Source organism: Semicossyphus pulcher, unplaced genomic scaffold (genome assembly GCF_022749685.1).
Source record: "Semicossyphus pulcher isolate SPU_LCO1_2020_fin unplaced genomic scaffold, fSemPul1.0.p SCAF_5, whole genome shotgun sequence".
NCBI lineage: Eukaryota > Metazoa > Chordata > Actinopteri > Labriformes > Labridae > Semicossyphus > Semicossyphus pulcher.
This window is the reverse complement of record NW_027211726.1, coordinates 31,740,400-31,758,762: the sequence shown is the minus strand read 5'-3', so window position 1 is coordinate 31,758,762 and position 18,363 is coordinate 31,740,400. Positions and strand designations below refer to the sequence as shown.

The 18,363-nt window shown below is 42.4% G+C and overlaps 1 protein-coding gene across 1 annotated transcript; it reads right to left on the bottom strand.

Annotated features, from left to right (window-relative positions):
• Window positions 1–447: 447 nt before the first annotated feature.
• On the bottom strand, window positions 448–17,660 carry scin (scinderin). The gene is made up of 16 exons (XM_069680963.1): window positions 17,388–17,660; window positions 10,706–10,860; window positions 10,049–10,210; window positions 9,797–9,946; window positions 9,034–9,126; window positions 8,194–8,326; window positions 8,017–8,105; window positions 7,709–7,924; window positions 6,593–6,714; window positions 5,784–5,874; window positions 3,963–4,133; window positions 3,700–3,877; window positions 1,571–1,692; window positions 1,312–1,389; window positions 1,178–1,238; window positions 448–919 (listed from the first exon to the last, which is right to left on the bottom strand). The coding sequence occupies exons 1-16, from the start codon at window positions 17,578–17,580 to the stop codon at window positions 756–758; spliced, it is 2,178 nt and encodes a 725-aa protein (XP_069537064.1). The 5' UTR covers window positions 17,581–17,660; the 3' UTR covers window positions 448–755.
• Between the last annotated feature and the right edge of the window lie 703 nt (window positions 17,661–18,363).

Genomic DNA, 18,363 nt, shown 5'->3' with positions numbered 1-18,363 from the left:
CTTTCTCGCTCACATTCACACCTACGGACAATTTAGAGTCACCACTGAACCTAACGAGCATGTCTTTGGACTGTGGGCTGTGTTTCAGCAGGATGTCCCTCCTGATTTTCACTTCACATTGTCTATCCGGTCGCTGATTCATCGGGAACCAGTGAAACGATTTGTCAGATTCACTGTTTGTATGTTTTGCAACATAAAATACCTCAGTACAACATTATAACAACACTCGAGCTTCCCACCCTGAGCATGATGTCACAGTAAAATGGCAACTGTGTGAATATGGTCAGTTAAGTGCTCTGAAATGCTAACTAGTTATATAAGGGGATGTGTTACCCTAACAGGAACATAAAGCAGTCTTTCACTTGCTTTTAATGAGTTAACATTATGAAATTATATTAAATATTTTCTCCAGAGAGAACCAGCTGTTTGAAAGAATATCTCAGCATCTCAGGAAATATCAATCTTTATTTATTTTGCATGCAAACAACAGACAAGTAATTTTACAAGAACGATTGCAAAGGAGACAAAATATCTGAGAGAGCAAATCAAAGACCAGTGGTTCTTCAACGTTTCCTTGTGTGCCCCCATTCAGCATCACATCCTGACAGTTTGAGAACCTCTGTGAAAGACGTCAGAGGAAGTGTGAGTGCCACAGTGCGGTAAAGAAAAGCACACGCAGACATTTATCAAAGACACTGAATGGATTAACTGATCATATAAAGAGCTTTATTCCAGCTGTCCTGTGTGATCTGAGTCTACAGACGCATGGCCTGCATGCTCCTGGTGACAGAGTCCCAGTGGGAGGGGTCCCAGCCCAGGAACCAGCCGGTGAAGGTGGGGGGCTCATGGCCTTGTTTCACCACCACCAGAGGGGTCTGCTTGTCCCGCCCGCTCGGGTCAGACTCCACGTACTGTTTGGCTGCAGAGGAAAGAGAGGAGCCACTTTTAAAACACGGCAAACAGCTACATGTGCTGATCAACATGTCTGCACCGCCCTCTTGTGGCAGGGGGAGGAAATACATGTGAAATGTATTATCTAGTGTATTATCTGGTGCTAACGTATAAAAATCCTGCTAACACCTTCCCACAGATTGTCCTCTTAATATTCACTCAGACCTTAAAATGCACCACTGCAAACCGAGCACCTCTCTGGACATGAGTCAAATAGAGAGCTCACCAGATTTGACAGATTGAGTCCTCTCCACCTCGTTGGCGTCCTTTCCGATCCAGACAAACACCTGAAACAGAGGATTGTGTTTATTAGAGTGACATCAGAGAGATGATCTAACACCTGATGAAGCTGCAGTGTACCTGATCCCAAACATCCAGCAGCATCACGTCGTCTTCAGCCAGGTCGTCCTGAGTGAACTCTCCTGGAACCTCCTCGATCTGCACAACAAGAGAACACGGGTTACTAAAGTGACTGCTGCAACACAAAGCAGTGAATGCACTGAAGAGGACTCATTCAGCCTCATGAGGAAGATAACAGCTTACTGAAGTGTTTGAAGGAATGTGTTGAAAATGATTCTTGTTACTGAGGAGGTTTTAATCATCTGGACCAGATACTTACGATGAACCTGCCCGTCTTGTTGGAGCATCCAAACAGACGAGGAGGGTGAGTCAGGGTCTGACTCTCCAGTCTCTCTGAGGTCTGGTACTCTGTCCTCCCGCCTAATGCTGCCCACAAGTCGGCTGCAACACAAACACACACATGAGAACACACACACTCAGGTGGACCTGTGCAGCAGGAAAGCAATTAGTGAACAGCAGAAATATAAAAATCTTACTGAAAATCTAAATCATGACACAAAGTTAATTCTAATCTTAATCCAAAAAGCAACTGGACTTGGTTGAACTTCTTGAAGACATTCTTAGGCCACCACCTCTGATGGTTTTTCCAGCTTCAGACACAACCTATCACCCACTTACAATGCAGTGTTGAATTCTCTGCCCAAACAGCTGAGATCACACTCAGGATCATGTGAGCCTAACGACCCATAAACACCAGAGGGTACTTAGGACTAGCACACTAATGACCTACAGAGGCTTACATTTCTAGCTTCGTCCACCAGAAGCCTTTCGGATGAGAGGTGAAACGTCTTCAAGAACTTCAACCAAGTCCAGTTGCCTTTTGGATTAAGCCCTGAATTACCACGACCTGGATGACTGAGACCCTTCACAGACATGAGACACAAAGTTGAGGCAAAACTTTGATTTAGTGTCACATGTCTGCGGCTCTTATCCTCCAATCTGCTCCCAGGTTGTTCAAAAAGGTTTAATCCGGATAAGAATTAAACTAGATTGAATCCACCTGATCCAGATACAGACTTTTAAAGGCTCTACATGGGACTTTACATTTACTTACTTTGTCCACATGGGGGCGCCAAAATCCACACAGTATACCACCCCCACATGTGTGACATCATCAGAAACCCCAGGATGTGACCTTCCCAGTGCGTTAGATCTTAAGTATATTTAAGTATAAAGGCCTCAGTGTCATGAACACCGTCATGCGCATTTTGTATACTGTATGTTTTATGTTGTATGTCACATGAGCCCTGAGACACTGATCTCTATTCATCGTAAAGTCCAACTGAAATCACACAAAGTCATCCCCTGTGGTCGACAAAAATAATAAAGAAGCTCTTATAGGAGATATCAGACATGTTCCTTTTTGTCACAAGAGGGGTATACAGGTCTCTGTGTGTGACTGACGGCAGTGTTACACCGCACTCAAGAGACAAACAAACTAACCCTGACCCTGCATGTCAGGGGAAGGCAGAGTGTATTCAAGAACCGCACCCTACACAAGAAACCATCCCGACACGAGGGATGTTTGCACGTCTGTTTTCTGACTAGGCAGGACTGATCAAGCTGTCTGACACGCGTTCCATGTTTACTTGGTCTTGTACACAACACAGTTAGCCATGCTGAGGTTACAGTTTATTTAGTGACCTGTTTTTCTGGCTGGGAGTCACAGCTGTTACTCATGTTGACACGAGTGTTTCAAAGAGAAATCCTGCATTTTTACACCCTGGCCTGTTTTTTTTTTCTACATACTTTTGGAGTCTAAATGACTTGATGGTTTAAAATATCTGATTTTCTCCAGTAGGTTGCTTCAGCCAGCGGCAACAATGTTCCTGTTCAAAGGTCGTCCACTAAAAGTTCTTGTTGTTTCCACTGACAGGCTCAGATTGTTATTCTAAGTGTGTGACAACATGACAGAAAGGATCCCTACAGAGATAGACCTTTTTGTTACAGAGGAAGATGATTGTTTTAACCACAAACAGACGTTACATCGCTCTCTGCAAACACACCAGACTCCATTCATAAAAACAGTGATTTAACCTCACAGAACACAGGAGTTAGTTTGTTAGTTTTTTTGTGTAATTATGTGACCTTCATGTTTTAAGTGGTTAGTTTGGATCCAACACAATATTTTTAACACACAATAACACAAACTAACTAACTGATCCAGGCAGCAGTTATCCAATAACTCCCTTGTTCTTCAAGGTAAAATTGCCGTTTTTGTCAATGGAGTCTGGTGACTTTGAAGGAAGCAACATTATCAGCTGTTTCTGGTTAAATAAACAAGTATCTGTCTGTTTAACAAAAAGGTCTTATTACTACTAAATGTGTAGATGATAATTAGATAGACACAGATTACTATATGTATGTAGGTTAAATGTAGACAATGACCTGGTTCATTTCCTTCCGTGATGCGTTCGCTGCTGCATTTCAGCTCTTTGCTCATGTACTCAGCTCCCTTTAACTCTTCCCCACTCGCTCCTTTACCCATCCACAGGTAGCCCCGCCCACCAGGCATCTTCAGCAGGAAGGCATCGTTAGAGTTCAGACTGGCTGCGACGGCGTCCACCTGAAACACAGCAGACATTTAACATATTCAAATAAAAAGAGGGATGATTTACTTTGTGTAGAAACAGCAGCAGGAGACTCCTCACCTCAGCGATCCTGGTGATGGTGCCGAGGTTCCGTCGGACCTGAAACAGTTGGGTGGGAGGCGTGGGAGCCTGACCTCCAAGGCGGGACGTACCACTCTTATAGACAACCAGGGGTTTAGATTTGAAGAGACTGAGCAGATGAGGAGGCTCTTTACCCTGGCACACTCTGACCTGATGACACACACAACATTTAAAGTCATCATCATGTTCATTTAAAGGAGAAGCATTCAACAAGACAGACTTCCTTCTCTCACTGAGTTGACCTAAAGATGATATATATATATATGTATTGTGTACCATTCATAATTCTTTATAATATTAATATCAGGGCTGACAAATGCAACTACTTATTTTGATGAGAGATTAACGCACGTGCGTTCCATTATAATGACCCTCCGCCCGCCCCGTAGTTTTGGAAATCACAAAGCAATGCAGCCGTGAGCAGAAATGGATCAACAAAAGGGTCTTTTAAATGTTCAGCCTCAAAGCCCTGCGAGATGGTTCTCTGGATAAGACAACACTTATTTGTATTTCCTGTCGATGTGAACCGAGTTACCACCCGAGGACGTCGAGTCTTAAATACCACTTGCTGGCCGAGCACACAGCTGATGCAGAGAGCACCAGGTTGTGAAAAATGTCTGTAAGTGATTAAACTTTGACTAACATGATGTTATTTTATCTCCTGCTGCAGACTCACTGACTTATACTGAATGTTACATTCAGGTCAGTATGCCGTCTGTTGTTGCTTGTTGGGCTTCAGTTTGCCATGTTCTGCTTTCAGCAGATTTTTTGAGCGTGCAGTACCTTTGAGGTTATTCTGTAGAATATTCTGGACAGTATTTGTCATTGTTTTGGAATGTTTCAATAATAATTAACATACATTTGCATAAAGGAAGCATGTTTGTCCATTCCCATGTTGACATGAGGATTAAAAACTTGAAGAATATCTCTTAAAGGTACATTTAGAACAGGTGAAAAATGTGCCATTAATTTGCGATTAATTGCGAGTTAACTAAGGACAACCACATTCCTCATTTCAGCCGAGGCAGCTGGCCGCTCTTCTGATATAAAAACATCCGAAACCACAGCCTCAAATTTGACACATTTTTTGCTTTCACATGGCCCCCGTACTCCATCACATATGCCAATGCTTTAAAATGACATCAAGTTAGGCAGGAGGTGGCTTTTAAAATATTGCAGGTCATTACCATTTTGATCTTTATATAGTGCTTGGTTGCTATTTAAAAGTAATAGCTTGACCCTTTTACGCTTTGAAGCCTCAGCGAGGATGGGGTTAGCGTAGCTTAGCATAAAGACTGGAAACAAGGGGAAACAGCTAGCCTTGCTCTGTACAAAGCTAACAAAAAGCCCTTTTTTAGCACGTCTAATGCTTTATATTTAACACAACATGCCTTGTTTCCTCCTGAAGCTGTTGGATATTTACCACAGACTGTTTGGTGATCATGTTATTATGCATCTGGACCTTATGTTCTACATAAGTTAGACTAACCAAAGGGTTTGTTTTAAGACCTGCAGTCTGCTTCTCTGACTGCTCGACCTTCTGAACCTTTGTTGGTGATGTTCAGCACTTCCTTTTTTTGAGTTTTAGATTGTCACTACCAAAAGGAACAATGACCAACAACTGCTGTATTAGATCCATGTTTAGATGATGCGGCATATCCTTTAAAAAAAGGACTTCCTATATATTATTCATACAGTGGTGTTCAGTTTAGTGTGTCAAGGCCCTGCAAACCTCACCAGGCGCAGGCAGAGAGATTTATGAGCACTTTCAGGCACATTCTGTTCATGTTCTCTTCATACCTGAACTGCATTCCCTCCCAGAGATCGATCCAGCTGCACCGTCAGGAAGGCCGAGGCCGTCAGCTCGTCCACAGAGCAGCTAGCTCCCTGCCTGCAGACCGGAAAGAGACACGTGACAAAGATCAGTGTCTCAAGATTAAAATATAGTAAACCTAAAGCTGAACTAATTTAACTAAATCATTTTGGTTTTACAGTACACAACACTTCCTGTCAGCACCTAACAGCAGATAAAGTTAGCTCCTAGCGAAAATAGCAGAGCATTAATCAGCTAAAGTGGAGCTAGAGCTGGTGGAGACTAAAACAGCTAAAACGAGAGATCTTATATTCATCAGAGGGACACAAACCTCGCTCAGATTGGATGCTAATGTTGCTCCATGCATGCCAAATGGGTTAAAAGGCAACTGTTTGCTACACATAAGCAATATATCAAGTTTATTAGGTAATAATATGTCCAGACGGCGAGTTCTGCTCCCCTGTTGCCTAAAAGTCAGTTAATATTCTTTAAGCCTGCATAAATATGCCTTTAAATCAAATCAAAGTACTTAAAAAGCTTCAGAGAGCCGACGGCATAGTTTTCTGTAGGGTGGACATCTTTCACGTTACACGGTAATTTGATAAAATACAAAAACAAAGCACTAAATGTGTCATTTCGACTCAACAGTTGGAAATTTAGATGCTCTGAAAATATGAAAATGAAGCACAGATGTGGTGTAGATAAGAGAGGAAGCAGAGTGGAGCATCAGAGCGTCTCACAGAGCGTCTCTGTGTCATTTATGTAAAACCGTCTCTGGGACCGATCGGAGGCGTACCAGGTGTAGATGATCTGTCTCTTCCCGTACGTGTACAGGATGATGTAACAGTCGCCGCCGTAGAACTGACCGTAGCTCTTTGGGTCCACAGGAACTCTGCCGCTGCTCTCCACCCTCCAGATCTGACGGATGGAAACAGGAAGCATGTGAGGATCATGACAAAGAGAGGACAACATTTTGGTTAAAGGTTCTTCCTTCATTAACCACAGTCCAGACTTCAGGTGCTGCCGGGGTCAGTTTCAGGTCAAGTCTTTCTTGGAATGAACTCTGAGATTTAGTTTAAGGTGGAACCGACCTTTCTCTTTTGCATTTTCAGTTTCTAGTTAAGTTAGTTCACTTAAATATTTTGGTAACTTTGTGACTGAAGACTCAGGTTTTGATGGCTGATGTGTTGTTGCACCATTTCCTGTCAGCTGATCCAGCAGATAAAAGCCCCTTTCACACATGACTGCACTCCCAACATTTCCTGACATTGTCTGGTTGGGCTGCATGTGTCCTTCTTATTTCTCCCCACACACCTTCTTCACCTGCTGTACCTGCACACAACGGCTCTTTCTCTCACTACGTGTGTCTGCTCTGTTCACGTTCATCATGAGCTGCACGTTTTACAAAGTCAGCAAAAAATCCAACTTGCATTCTGATTTTTTCACTCACAATGTCATTTCTCCTGCTGTGAGGGACATGTGTGAGAGGGCAACTCTTGAAAATTTCAGAGGCAGACGGTCCTGGAATGTTCAGGAAAATGTCAGGAGTGCATGTGTGAAAGGGGCTACAGACGCTGCAACAGGTTTTCCACCCTCACTCGACAAATACGGCAGCTAAAGCGACCTACTAAACCCTTTAGCGTCTAAACCCATGCTTTAGTCCCTGATCACCTCCCCAAGTTGACCTCCACACTCTTCATACTGGCTTGAACAGCACATCGAAACATTAAGCAAGAGCACAGCTTCCATAAATAAAGTGTTGAGCGACTGATCAATCTGCTGGGAGTGAGAACAGGGTGAAACAGAGAAACATTCTGGAGTCACGTTTGTGCCTCATAGAGTGCTCACTCTGGTTTGGTCCCTTCAAAATCCAAAAGCAAAATGATGGTGGAGGAGTCTGAAGCCTGCTCACCTGTGTGTCTCCGCTCCCATCGTCCACCATGTTGTACTGAGCTGCCATCTGCTGGGACTCGTGGAGCTTTGAGGCGTCAAACTCCACCTGCTGGATCCTCGCAACCCTCTCAGTGACGAACACCTTCCCGAAACCATCGCTCTGATCTCTGTCCCTCCAGCCCACGAAGAACTGCTTAAACATGGGGGTCTCTCCTCCTTCAGGTAACACCTGGATCTGCAGGAACAACAGCAACAAAACCATAACCAAATCCATGCAACAAAACACTCCTTAAAAATAACACATACAGTATAAAAGTGAAAGTGAACCTGTGTGTTTGCAGGGTAGCCCATCTGTTTGATGAAGCCCTCGGCTGTTTTCATCGCCTCCTTTCTCTCACTGGGGTTGGCGTTGTGCCCTGATGGACATAAAAGAGATTAAACTGTGGTTGATTTTAAGAACTCACACAACCTGCTGCACAGTGTGAACAGTCAGTGTCTGATTACCTTTCCATACAAATATCATCCTGTTTCTGCCGTGATCCAGGATGAAGCACTCCTCTGAGATCAGGTCGCTCTGGAGGAACGGATTCTCCTCCTTCACCACCGTCACTTTCATGGATCCTGACGCATCAGACACCTGGGAACACACCAACACAATAATCATATAAAAAGATGGGGTTTTTTTAGCTCATCAAAAAGTCTTACTAACAAGAATTTTCCCTAAAAAACATCAGGTGCGCACTCACTAAAAAATAATCCCTCTCAATGATCACTTACGACCCTTTAGAAGGGTGTGTTGTTGTGTCTGCAGAGACCCTGCCCCTTTGCCTACATTATGTTACTTTTCTATTGTTCTGCAGTGTTTGGGACGCTTCTGGATGTCAAACTTTGGGCAATTGTTGTTGAACCCCCGGCTCAAACCACACGCCGTCATACACTGCTGTCCCCGTCTGAAGACTTTCAGAGATGCCGCAGCGAGCAGGATGAAGCGTGGCTTCTGCTGGATTCACATAAAATCCAGCTCCTTCCTGCAGGGTGGTGCAGAGGTGGTGGTGTGTTTATTTGTGTTTATTTATTCTATTAGAAACGGAATTTTTATTCCTCGTTTTCACTGTATTTTTCTCGGGTCGTCCACTGATCACAGGTTCAATCCCCACCTCTTGTGCACGTCCTAGACAGGACACTGAACTCCTGTGTGTGTAATAAATGTAGCAATGTTTCAATTTAGCCATTTAGTCAGAGAGTATGTTTGCATGTGTGTGTGTGCGTGTGTGTGCGTGTGCGTGTGCGTGTGTGTGTGTGTGTGTGTGTGTTTGTGTGTGTGTGTGTGTGTGAACACTGTACCATGTAAAGTTTGGCCATTCTCCTGTTGGACACGTCTGCCTCCGTGTCATCATCGTCATCTCCCTGTGAAAGCTCCGGCTTCGCTCCGAGGACCTGTAACGTGAACAACGATAATACAAACCCTCGATGGATCCAGTGATTCAGGCTGAGTTAAACTTAACAGCATCCGACATCCAAACATCCAAAGCATGTTGAGCTTTACCACAATCCATATTATAAACTGTTGAGCAGATGGAAAATATTCACTGAACAGACCAACATAATGATTTACACTAACAAGGAGATCTGTCTTTGTAGATTTAGGATCTGTCAGAGGGATATTTCCGCAATCATGAGAAGATAGGCACCAGTCTCATGTCCTACAGTATGTTAAAGAGCGCTCACAATTCTCTGCTTGAAATAATACATTCTGTCTGAAATATTTTTTCTGCATAATAAGATTAATAACCTTGTAAAAATCCTCCAAAGGCATCCATCTCCTCCTTCCCTCATTATAAATTCCCCAATCTGCAGAGGCCCCGCCCACTACCCACTATAAACTTGAGTGCAACAGCTCTTTCTACATCAGTAGACTAATCTGCCTGATCCTCACACATCTTTATGCCGAGGTGGAAACTCAGACAACAGCCGGCTGGAGGAATGATGTTGGCCACATTATTACATCAGAAATATGTCTCTGGTTTTCTTTCTGTGTGTCCACTCTGAGTCAGACGCACCATGAGACACGTCCATGACGAAGAACTGTTGATGTGAAATAACTCACATCAGTCATTGTGGAAGGTTCACTTCCTTCTTCTACGACCACCAGCTCCGCTCTTGCGTTCCTCTCATTGTCGCGGATGCCTCGGGCCACTTGTGTTGCCTTCAGGCGCTCGAACTTGTTGCACTTGGATCCGCACCACTGATAGATCTTCTACAGTAAACACACAGGCAGGCGGGGAATCACTGTACACATATAAACGTTACAACAGACTTGTAACCCTCCCTCGGCAAACATGAGACACTTTGTCCTTACGCTCCCGAGGTCGACGATGAAGCAGTCCCCGCTGTTGAAGCTGGACCAGCTCAGAGGGACCTGCGTCGCCCTGATGACCCGCCGACCCTTAATGTGGAGCAGTCTCTCTGCTGAAAGGTCATTGGTGACCACATGATGAAAGCCAGAGGCCACGCCCCCTGTCTGAGGAAGAGAAAACACTGTAAAGTTTCTTCATTCACCCGTCTGTTGACATTAAACTCTGACTTCTTCTTCTGTCCCATGACTCATTGTGGTCAAGTTAAATCCTGTAACAGGATTTATGGGGGAAAAAACACGATTCATCAATAAAGTTCACCTCAGAAAACAGGAAGGCACAGGTTGTACGTGCTAATTAGCCATGCTTTGTGGTGTGTTCAAGTGCAACTTCTTGTCAACCAGAAAGGGCTTAACACAGAATGAGCCGAGCTTCCTTCAGGCTGTAAATCTTTTAAGCATTTTTATGTTTCCAGGAAGAAGTACAACAGCGCTAACTTCGGGACAACATTTACATTTTCAGACAGGTTTAAAGATGATTAAATTATCTAGATGTTGTTTAATCTGTTAGGAGCTGCTAGTGGAGTGTCTGGTACTAAAAGGCATCTGTAGACTTATATAACAGTGTAACTATATTCCACAGTTTTCAGATTTGATCCGTACTTTGTAGGTGATCCCTCCCTTGAAGTAGCTGGTGAAGGCTGTGGACTCGACCCCCTGCAGCTCTCTGTACTGGACCGGCTTCCCCCCCAGGTAGTCATCCAGCTGCACAGTATAGATGGCCGCTGCAGTGCTCTCATCCTGGCTGCACTCTTTTCCTTTAAATGACAAGCACAGGCTTAAACCAGATCATTGACTCAATGTGCAAACACTAAGGGCGCATTCACACCTAAAGTCGGTAAGTTTGGTCCGAATCAAAGACCAAATTGTTACAAAGTCACATTTTGCCTCTTGTTTGGTTTGTGCTCACACGGCAGCTTTTACCAGCTGACCAAAAGTTTTGATGCGCGGGGAAACTGCTCTCTGATTGGTCAGAAGTTCCACGTGTTAAACCTGCCTGAAGTAAACAAAGCAAGAGAGCACACTGATCGATCACACTTAACATGGTCGCGGACTTAAATGTTTTAACCGTCATTGTTGCACAGATCGATCAGCTCCACTCTCCTTCAGTTTTTCTCTGAACAGTTTGAACACCTCCGTGTTCTCGTGCGTTTCCACGAGCATTTGTGAAATTGTTTGGTCGTCCATTTTTCTATTTCCTTGTCGCTCCCCCACGCCTGTCCTCTACTTATCTCGCTGCATGTCTCTGCAAATGTCAGCACCTGTAAACATACTGCAATGTTACAACCGTTTTCTGGTTTGTTTCCTGTATTTGGTCCTACTTTAAGTCCGTTTACGTTCTCACCAGAATCAACCACCACCTAAACGAACCGCACCGAAGGAACAAACGCTCCAGGGTTCGGTTCAGTCGGACTAAACAAGGCTGGTTTGATCCCGCCCTCAAAGAGTCAAGTTATTTGTGAGTTTGTGAGTATCTGCAACAGATTTCTGTAACTGGGATTCTAAGTGGGCGTGTCTTTGACAGGATGAAGCCCAGGAAAAGGAGCATAATGTGGAAAGGAAAGAAACCTTACTGAAGGCTGTATTCAAAGTAAGTCAACACAACGAACCCGGTGTGATCCAAAAGGAAAGTCAAACAGAAAACTGTCTAAATGAGTTTGTTTCCACAGCTGAATACTTGCTGTCAGACACTAAAAGGAAAAACTTCATGTTCTCTTTCCAGCATCAGTCCAAATGCTCCAACCAAAATAAATGCCCTACAGCGTTGTACACTATGTGTGTAATTTAACTGCCCTATAGTCTTCAGTGCATGTTATCCTATCCTTTGGTATCGTGCCATTCCAAGACTTCACTGAGTGAGACAAAATAAATACATAATTTATATGGATTCCTACAAGATCTTTTGTAAATGTAAGATGTTTATTGGGTTGTTTTGTTTGTTTTTTAACAGAAACAGCTGTTACATTTTTCTTTTCCAGGCCACCAGACTCCATTCACAAAAACAGTAATTAAACCTCATAGAAGACGGGAGTTGCTGGTCTACCGCTGCCTTGATTAGGTCATTTGTTTGTGCTATTGTCTGACTTTGTTTTGTGAAATGGTTAGTCAACCAAACAATAACTAACCGATTGAGGCCCAGTTAAACCAACAGCTCCCTTGTTCTGTATCGTTAAATTACTGTTTTTGTTAATGGAGTCTGGTGGCCTTGAAGAGAGCAATGTAACGTCTGTTTCTGGTTAAAAAAATCACCTTCCTCTTTAGCAAAGACATACGTAAATTGATCTGTGTCTATCTGATTATCATCTACACATTTAGTAGTAAAAGTTTTTTTTTAATTTTTAGATAGAATAACCATTTTAAAAAGAAAAGTCACCAAATTACACAAAAAGAACAAACCAAGTAACTCCCCTGTTCTGTGCGGTAGAACTTTTTGTTTTTCTGAATGGAGTCTGGTGTGTTTGCAGAGAGCGATGTAACGTCTGTTTGTGGTTAAAACAATCATCTTCCTCTGTAACAAAAAGGTCTATCTCTGTAGGGATCCTTTCTTTGATGTTGTCACACACTTAGAATAACAATCTGAGCCTGTCAGTGGAAACAACAAGAACTTTTAGTGGACGACCTTTGACCCATCAAGGATTAAGTTGCAGCCATTACAGCCTGTTTCACTGCTGCAGGTACCAGCATTACCCCCATGTTTCACCTGCTAACCCTGAGGAGAGTTGTGCACAGATTGAAGCATGCACAAGCTAATCTTACTTTAAGGAATGACTGAAAAACATCGTCAGTATTTAATGTTGAATGTCTTGATGCATTTTCTGCAGTGTGACTGTTGGTGGGTGTTTTCAGCATCAGCAGAAACCTCTTTCACTGTGCTTCTACTCAAACTGCGTGTTAAGTGTTTTATCTTGCTGTGGTTCGCTGTGACAGGAAGGAAGTGTGGAGTCCATCTGCATGTAAGATGCTTAATGATTCATGCAGATGGGTCGTAACTCAGGGTAAACATCTAAGTGGTATTGACTTTCTGCTCTCAGAGGAAATGTAGTTTCTCTGCAGGAAGGAAGTATGCTCACTGATCAGAAGCAGCAGATTCTAACCTCAGACACATCACATTTTACAGTACTTAGTGGATTATACATGGTGCATTATTATTATTTGAATGTAATGTGACTTTGCCGTTTTAAATGGTTAGTTCGGAACTACACAATATTTTTTAAACACACAATAACACAAAAAAACACTAACTGATAGTGCAGCAGCAGACCAGCAACTCCCTTTGTTCTACAAGGTAAAATTACTATTTTTGTCAATGGAGTCTGGTGGCTTTGAAGGAAGCAGGAACAGGAACAGCCGTTTCTAGTTAAAAAAGTATTATTATTCTATCTAAAAATAATAATATTACTACTAAATGTGTATATGATAATCAGATAGACACAGATCAATTTATGTATGTATTTTTGTTAAAGATGAAGATGATTTTTTTTAACCAAAAAAACCTGTTACATCCCTCTCTTCAAAGCCACCAGACTCTTTTGAAATTGAAAAAAAGAGCAATTTAATCTTACAGAGCCAACTGGTGTAGATGGTCTGGTTTCTTGACTGGGGTGGCCCAACTGGGGCACTGACTTATGCAGGGGTGGCATGAAGTATGTGTCCATACACACACACACACACACACACACACACACACACACAAATGAATAGCATTTCATTTACCCTTCCTTCTAAGCTTAATTCTTTAAGGATTCAAACAGACGATGTGGTCAGAGTAACAATTTAAAGTATTAAAGGAAATGTGCCACACTGAAATGGAAAGAAAGCTACAAGCAGCTTGTTACAACACAGCCCAAATAGTTGATTTTTACACACATCCTACCGCTGACGAGGCAAATAGCCAATCCTAGTTTAGGATTTTGAGGTGGCACTTGGGGTGGCCAATCAGATTTCAAGGGGTGACCAGGCAACCCCTGGCCACCCCTCTGGATCCGCCCCTGCTGCTGCTGCCTGAATAATTAAGTTTGTTTGTGTGATTGTGTGTCTTTGGTGTTTTTAATTGCTACGTCTGATCAAACACAACATTTGTGTATCAATAACACACACACATTTAAAAAACAGTTTTTTAGTTCAGTTTTTGAGATGTGTCCGGATTTTCACCCTCATGAAACTGATGGGAAAGAAGTTTCCAGTTAACAGAAGAGGAAGTTTTAATAGTTAAATGATCAGAGACAGATGTTTCAAAATGTGGACGGATGAAACAATTATGGGGACTATTTTCAGCGGTGGATGAATCCACATGTGATGCGATCTCATGAGCATTTGGGACAGCTAGATGGTCTGTGTGGGACTGAGTAAATATATATAAGTACAGTGTGTGTGTCCGTGGTAAAGAAGGAACATGGGAGCCAGTGCAACAGTGTGGCTCATTGATGTGTCCTTTGATGGTCTTTGGACCACAGCGGAGCTCTGGGGCAACAAGAAGAAGATGTGTCAGACGCCCATGAAAGACTTGACAGTTATACATTCAGAGTTGGTGTGAGTCTGAACATGTAACTTGTCGAAATATGAAAAAGGTAGAAAATAACTTCAAGTGAGTTCGTCCGAATATGGCTTCATGTGTAAATGAACGTTACTTTACTTTTATCCCAAACACGTTGGTCAGAAATTAGGCCACCTGTGTGTTTTTTGTCAATACTTTTGTGATAAATATATTCTACGATTTCATATTCAAGTATTCCTAATAAATACTCGTGTTTTTTAGAATCCGTGCAGTTATTTAATGTGATGAGACGTCTCTTTCTCTTGTTGGACATTTTGCCTGAAAGCCTGACAGAAGCAGAGTCTCCTTGCATCAGAGCAGTTTAACTCACATAATAATCTTCTTTCTGCTTTAAACATATATTTAAACGTACGACCTCTGCGATTGGCTTCATAGTTTATTTTTTCTAAAGTTAAATGCACATTTATTGACATGTTTTTCTGTTTTTGTGTAGAGCTTTTTGTCCTTTTCCTGATTTTCTTCTGTTTCTATTTTATGAAACAAACGTCCATCCAGCAGTGTAGTTAAACATTTACACCATCAAGAATCTCAGTTTAACCCTCATTATTATCTTCTATATTTATCTTAATTAGTCATTTGAAAGCTTTAAAACAAATGGTGATCGCGCATAGTCAGTTGCCTAAACAGTCTTCCATCTCCATCCATCCATCATAGAGCTTTCGGAGGGGGGGGGGCTTGTACCCCCCTGTGCCCCCCTCAGTAAAATTGTTCAAGAACCACCGCTGCTTCCATCTCCATTAAAGTGTTCTAAACTAAGACTCATCATTGTTCTACAACCTTTCATCACCATTGTTTGGTTTAAAGTTTTTTGTTACTTCTGCAGTGCATTTTATTTTTTCTACTTTTATCAAGATTGCATTTATTCATTCACGTAAATCGTCTTATTTTTATGTCGGTTTATATTTGATAATTCCTGTTTTTTTTTTGTTTTTTTTTATATTATTATTATGCGCATGCACATGGAGAACATGCAAACTCCAGTGTTTTTTTTGACCCAGTTATGTAAGAGTGTAGATCCCAGTTACCCTTTCATCTCGGTCTAAACTATGTATTTCTTTTTCATTCTTGGTGCATTCAAGTGTTTCAGTGTTTTTTCAGCCCTGACAGTAACTCAGTGCAGTGTGTGTTTACTTGTATCCACACAGAGAACACACACACACACACACACACACACACACACACAGAAGCTGGTCAGTCAGTGTGTTAATATTTCCACGTGGACGCGCTGTGAAAACAGCTGGTAGGATGGCTGTCACTTTGTTGTTGTGTCTCTGACTGACTGCCTGCATGGCTGGAATCACTCAGAGAAGTCGTCAAACTGGAAAAGTCGAGTCCAGACTCTCCTGAACGGACTGAAACAGTTCTGCTGAACGTTTTAGGAAGAAATGATGGTGTTTATTCTAAACTTAAAAATACAGCCGTAAAGATTCTGTTTTTATCTTTATAAATGTTTCCTTTCACTTGAATGCAGCTGAGCAAGTCTTTCTTTAGACTCTGATGTGACACATATCTTCTATCTCCTTTCCTTTCATGACTACCAAACATGACTTCACCTTCTAACATCCCGTTATCAGATATTCAGCAGAAGAGGAGGTAGATCTTTGTTTTATTTTCCATTTAAGAATAAAAACAAAATGTTAAATAGAATTCTGTGAATAAAGGTGAACATGCAGTTTGACGGACAGGTGTTAAAATAAAAAATAAATTTCAATCATAAATACAAACAAAGTGTTTGGTATGTTGTATGTTGTAAATAAAGTCAAACTAAGTGCCAGGCTAAAAGTAAAATAAGATTTCTTGTAATCATACACTTGTGGAAAGAAGTCCGTCAAAAGAAAGTAGAGCCACAATCAAATCTAAATATTCAGGATTAAGTTCAAATGTTGAATAAAGTCGAAATGTTTAAATGTTTTTCTTTGTCCAAAGTCAAAATGTACGGAAGCCCTGAGCGGACATGCATCTATGTACTCTGTTGTCCTGTGATAACGAGTCCTTTCAGTTGTTTTCTGGAGATCAGCACACTTCAGACTGAACAAGTTTTGAACCAGAAGAAGAGGAGACTGAAGTAGAACCAGAGACAGAGGAGGACGTCTCAGAAGTGGAAGATAACACCGATTCATTTTGGAACACATTGTTAGTGTCTATTCTTTGTATATTCACTGCAGTTATCATGTTAACCACTAGTGTGAGACATTATTGACAGCTTAAAAAGGTATTAAATAACATTTGGTGATGATTGATGGTTTTTGTGTTCACGTAAGAGCAGATAAAACACCAAAGTAAGTCGAGAGAAACCAACACGACAGGAGGGTTGAGCCTGTTTCTGTGTTTGTTTGGTGCTCTTGCTGCTCTGGGGATACGAGTTATGATCATCTGACGTTACGGTGCTGCAGCGTTGTTATCTCCAGATGACGAGATAAATAAGTCGAGATCTCCAGAAAACCCCAGAAAATGAACCAAATCTACCTTTGATTTGACTTCAGATCTATGTCTTTGTGCGGTACGTGGCTCTAATACTGAACGTTTGACTGATCTCTTTTCGATCTCTGTTGCTTTGATGCTGCTGAGGAAGTCGTCTCTGACACAGGAGGACTTCATCTTCAACACTTTCCTTCCTTGACTCCCTGATTATCCCGAGTGCCTGTTCCATCCAATTACCTGACTCATTTATTTTGTAAGACAAAAAAAAAACAGACCAAACTGAGAAGCTTCGTCTCTTTACTATCTTACCTAACCAGTAGTGCAGGTGGTAGAAGAAGCTGTCTCTCTGCTTGACCGTGCTCAGAATCACGTAAGCGTCTCCGGTGTAGAAGTTCCCCTGTAGGCTCTCTGGAACAGGAACCAGCTCCAGACTCTCGATCCTCCAGATCTGCAGGCCGGCGGTCTGCCCTGCGGTGCTGAACTCTTTGTGATGAAGGACCATCTCTGCTGCTGCTGGGACGCTCAGAGTGATATGATGATGAGAGGACGACGGAGAGCAGGGACACACTGCTGCTCTGTTCCTCAGACGGGCTGACTGTAGCTGCAGTTTTTCCACTTCTGCTTTTAGACAGCCCTTAGACACACACACACACACACACACGCTCAGTGGGTGTGTCCACATGCTGCCAATACACACACACCAGCATCCTCAAACACACAGACATGAATGAAGCCTTTCAGCGCTCATGCAGACACACACACACACACCTTTGATTTTTTTTTTTACATTTCAGTGAATCAAAGCTTCACAAACTGAATGAATGTATTTTTGATCATTTATAAACTATTAAAGGAGAAACAATAGTTTACACATTAAGTGCCAGACATGCATGTTATGATTAAAGCTGCATCAATTCACTTTTTGACCACTAGGGGGCAGCAACATTGACCAAAGTCAAATATAATGTCCTGGTCAAACAGGCAACGCTAACACCTCAGCAAACAGACGTCTGTTTACACATCCAGCTGACACAGAGCAACATTAGCATTCATACAGAGCTCTGTTTGTGTGCATCTGAGTCCAACATGCACTCTCTTTTCGCTCTGTTTTGGTCCCCACCAACTCCTTTAAAAACATATTTGACTATTTCAGGTGGGAGTCAGGAAACAGTGTCATGGTGGAGAGCTTGAGAGATCAAGTGTCCAACCTGCGGCCTGCATGATGCAGGTTTCTGTGAGCAGCCTGGATGTGCGAGGTCAGGGGTGCAGGCAGAACAGTTTGTTG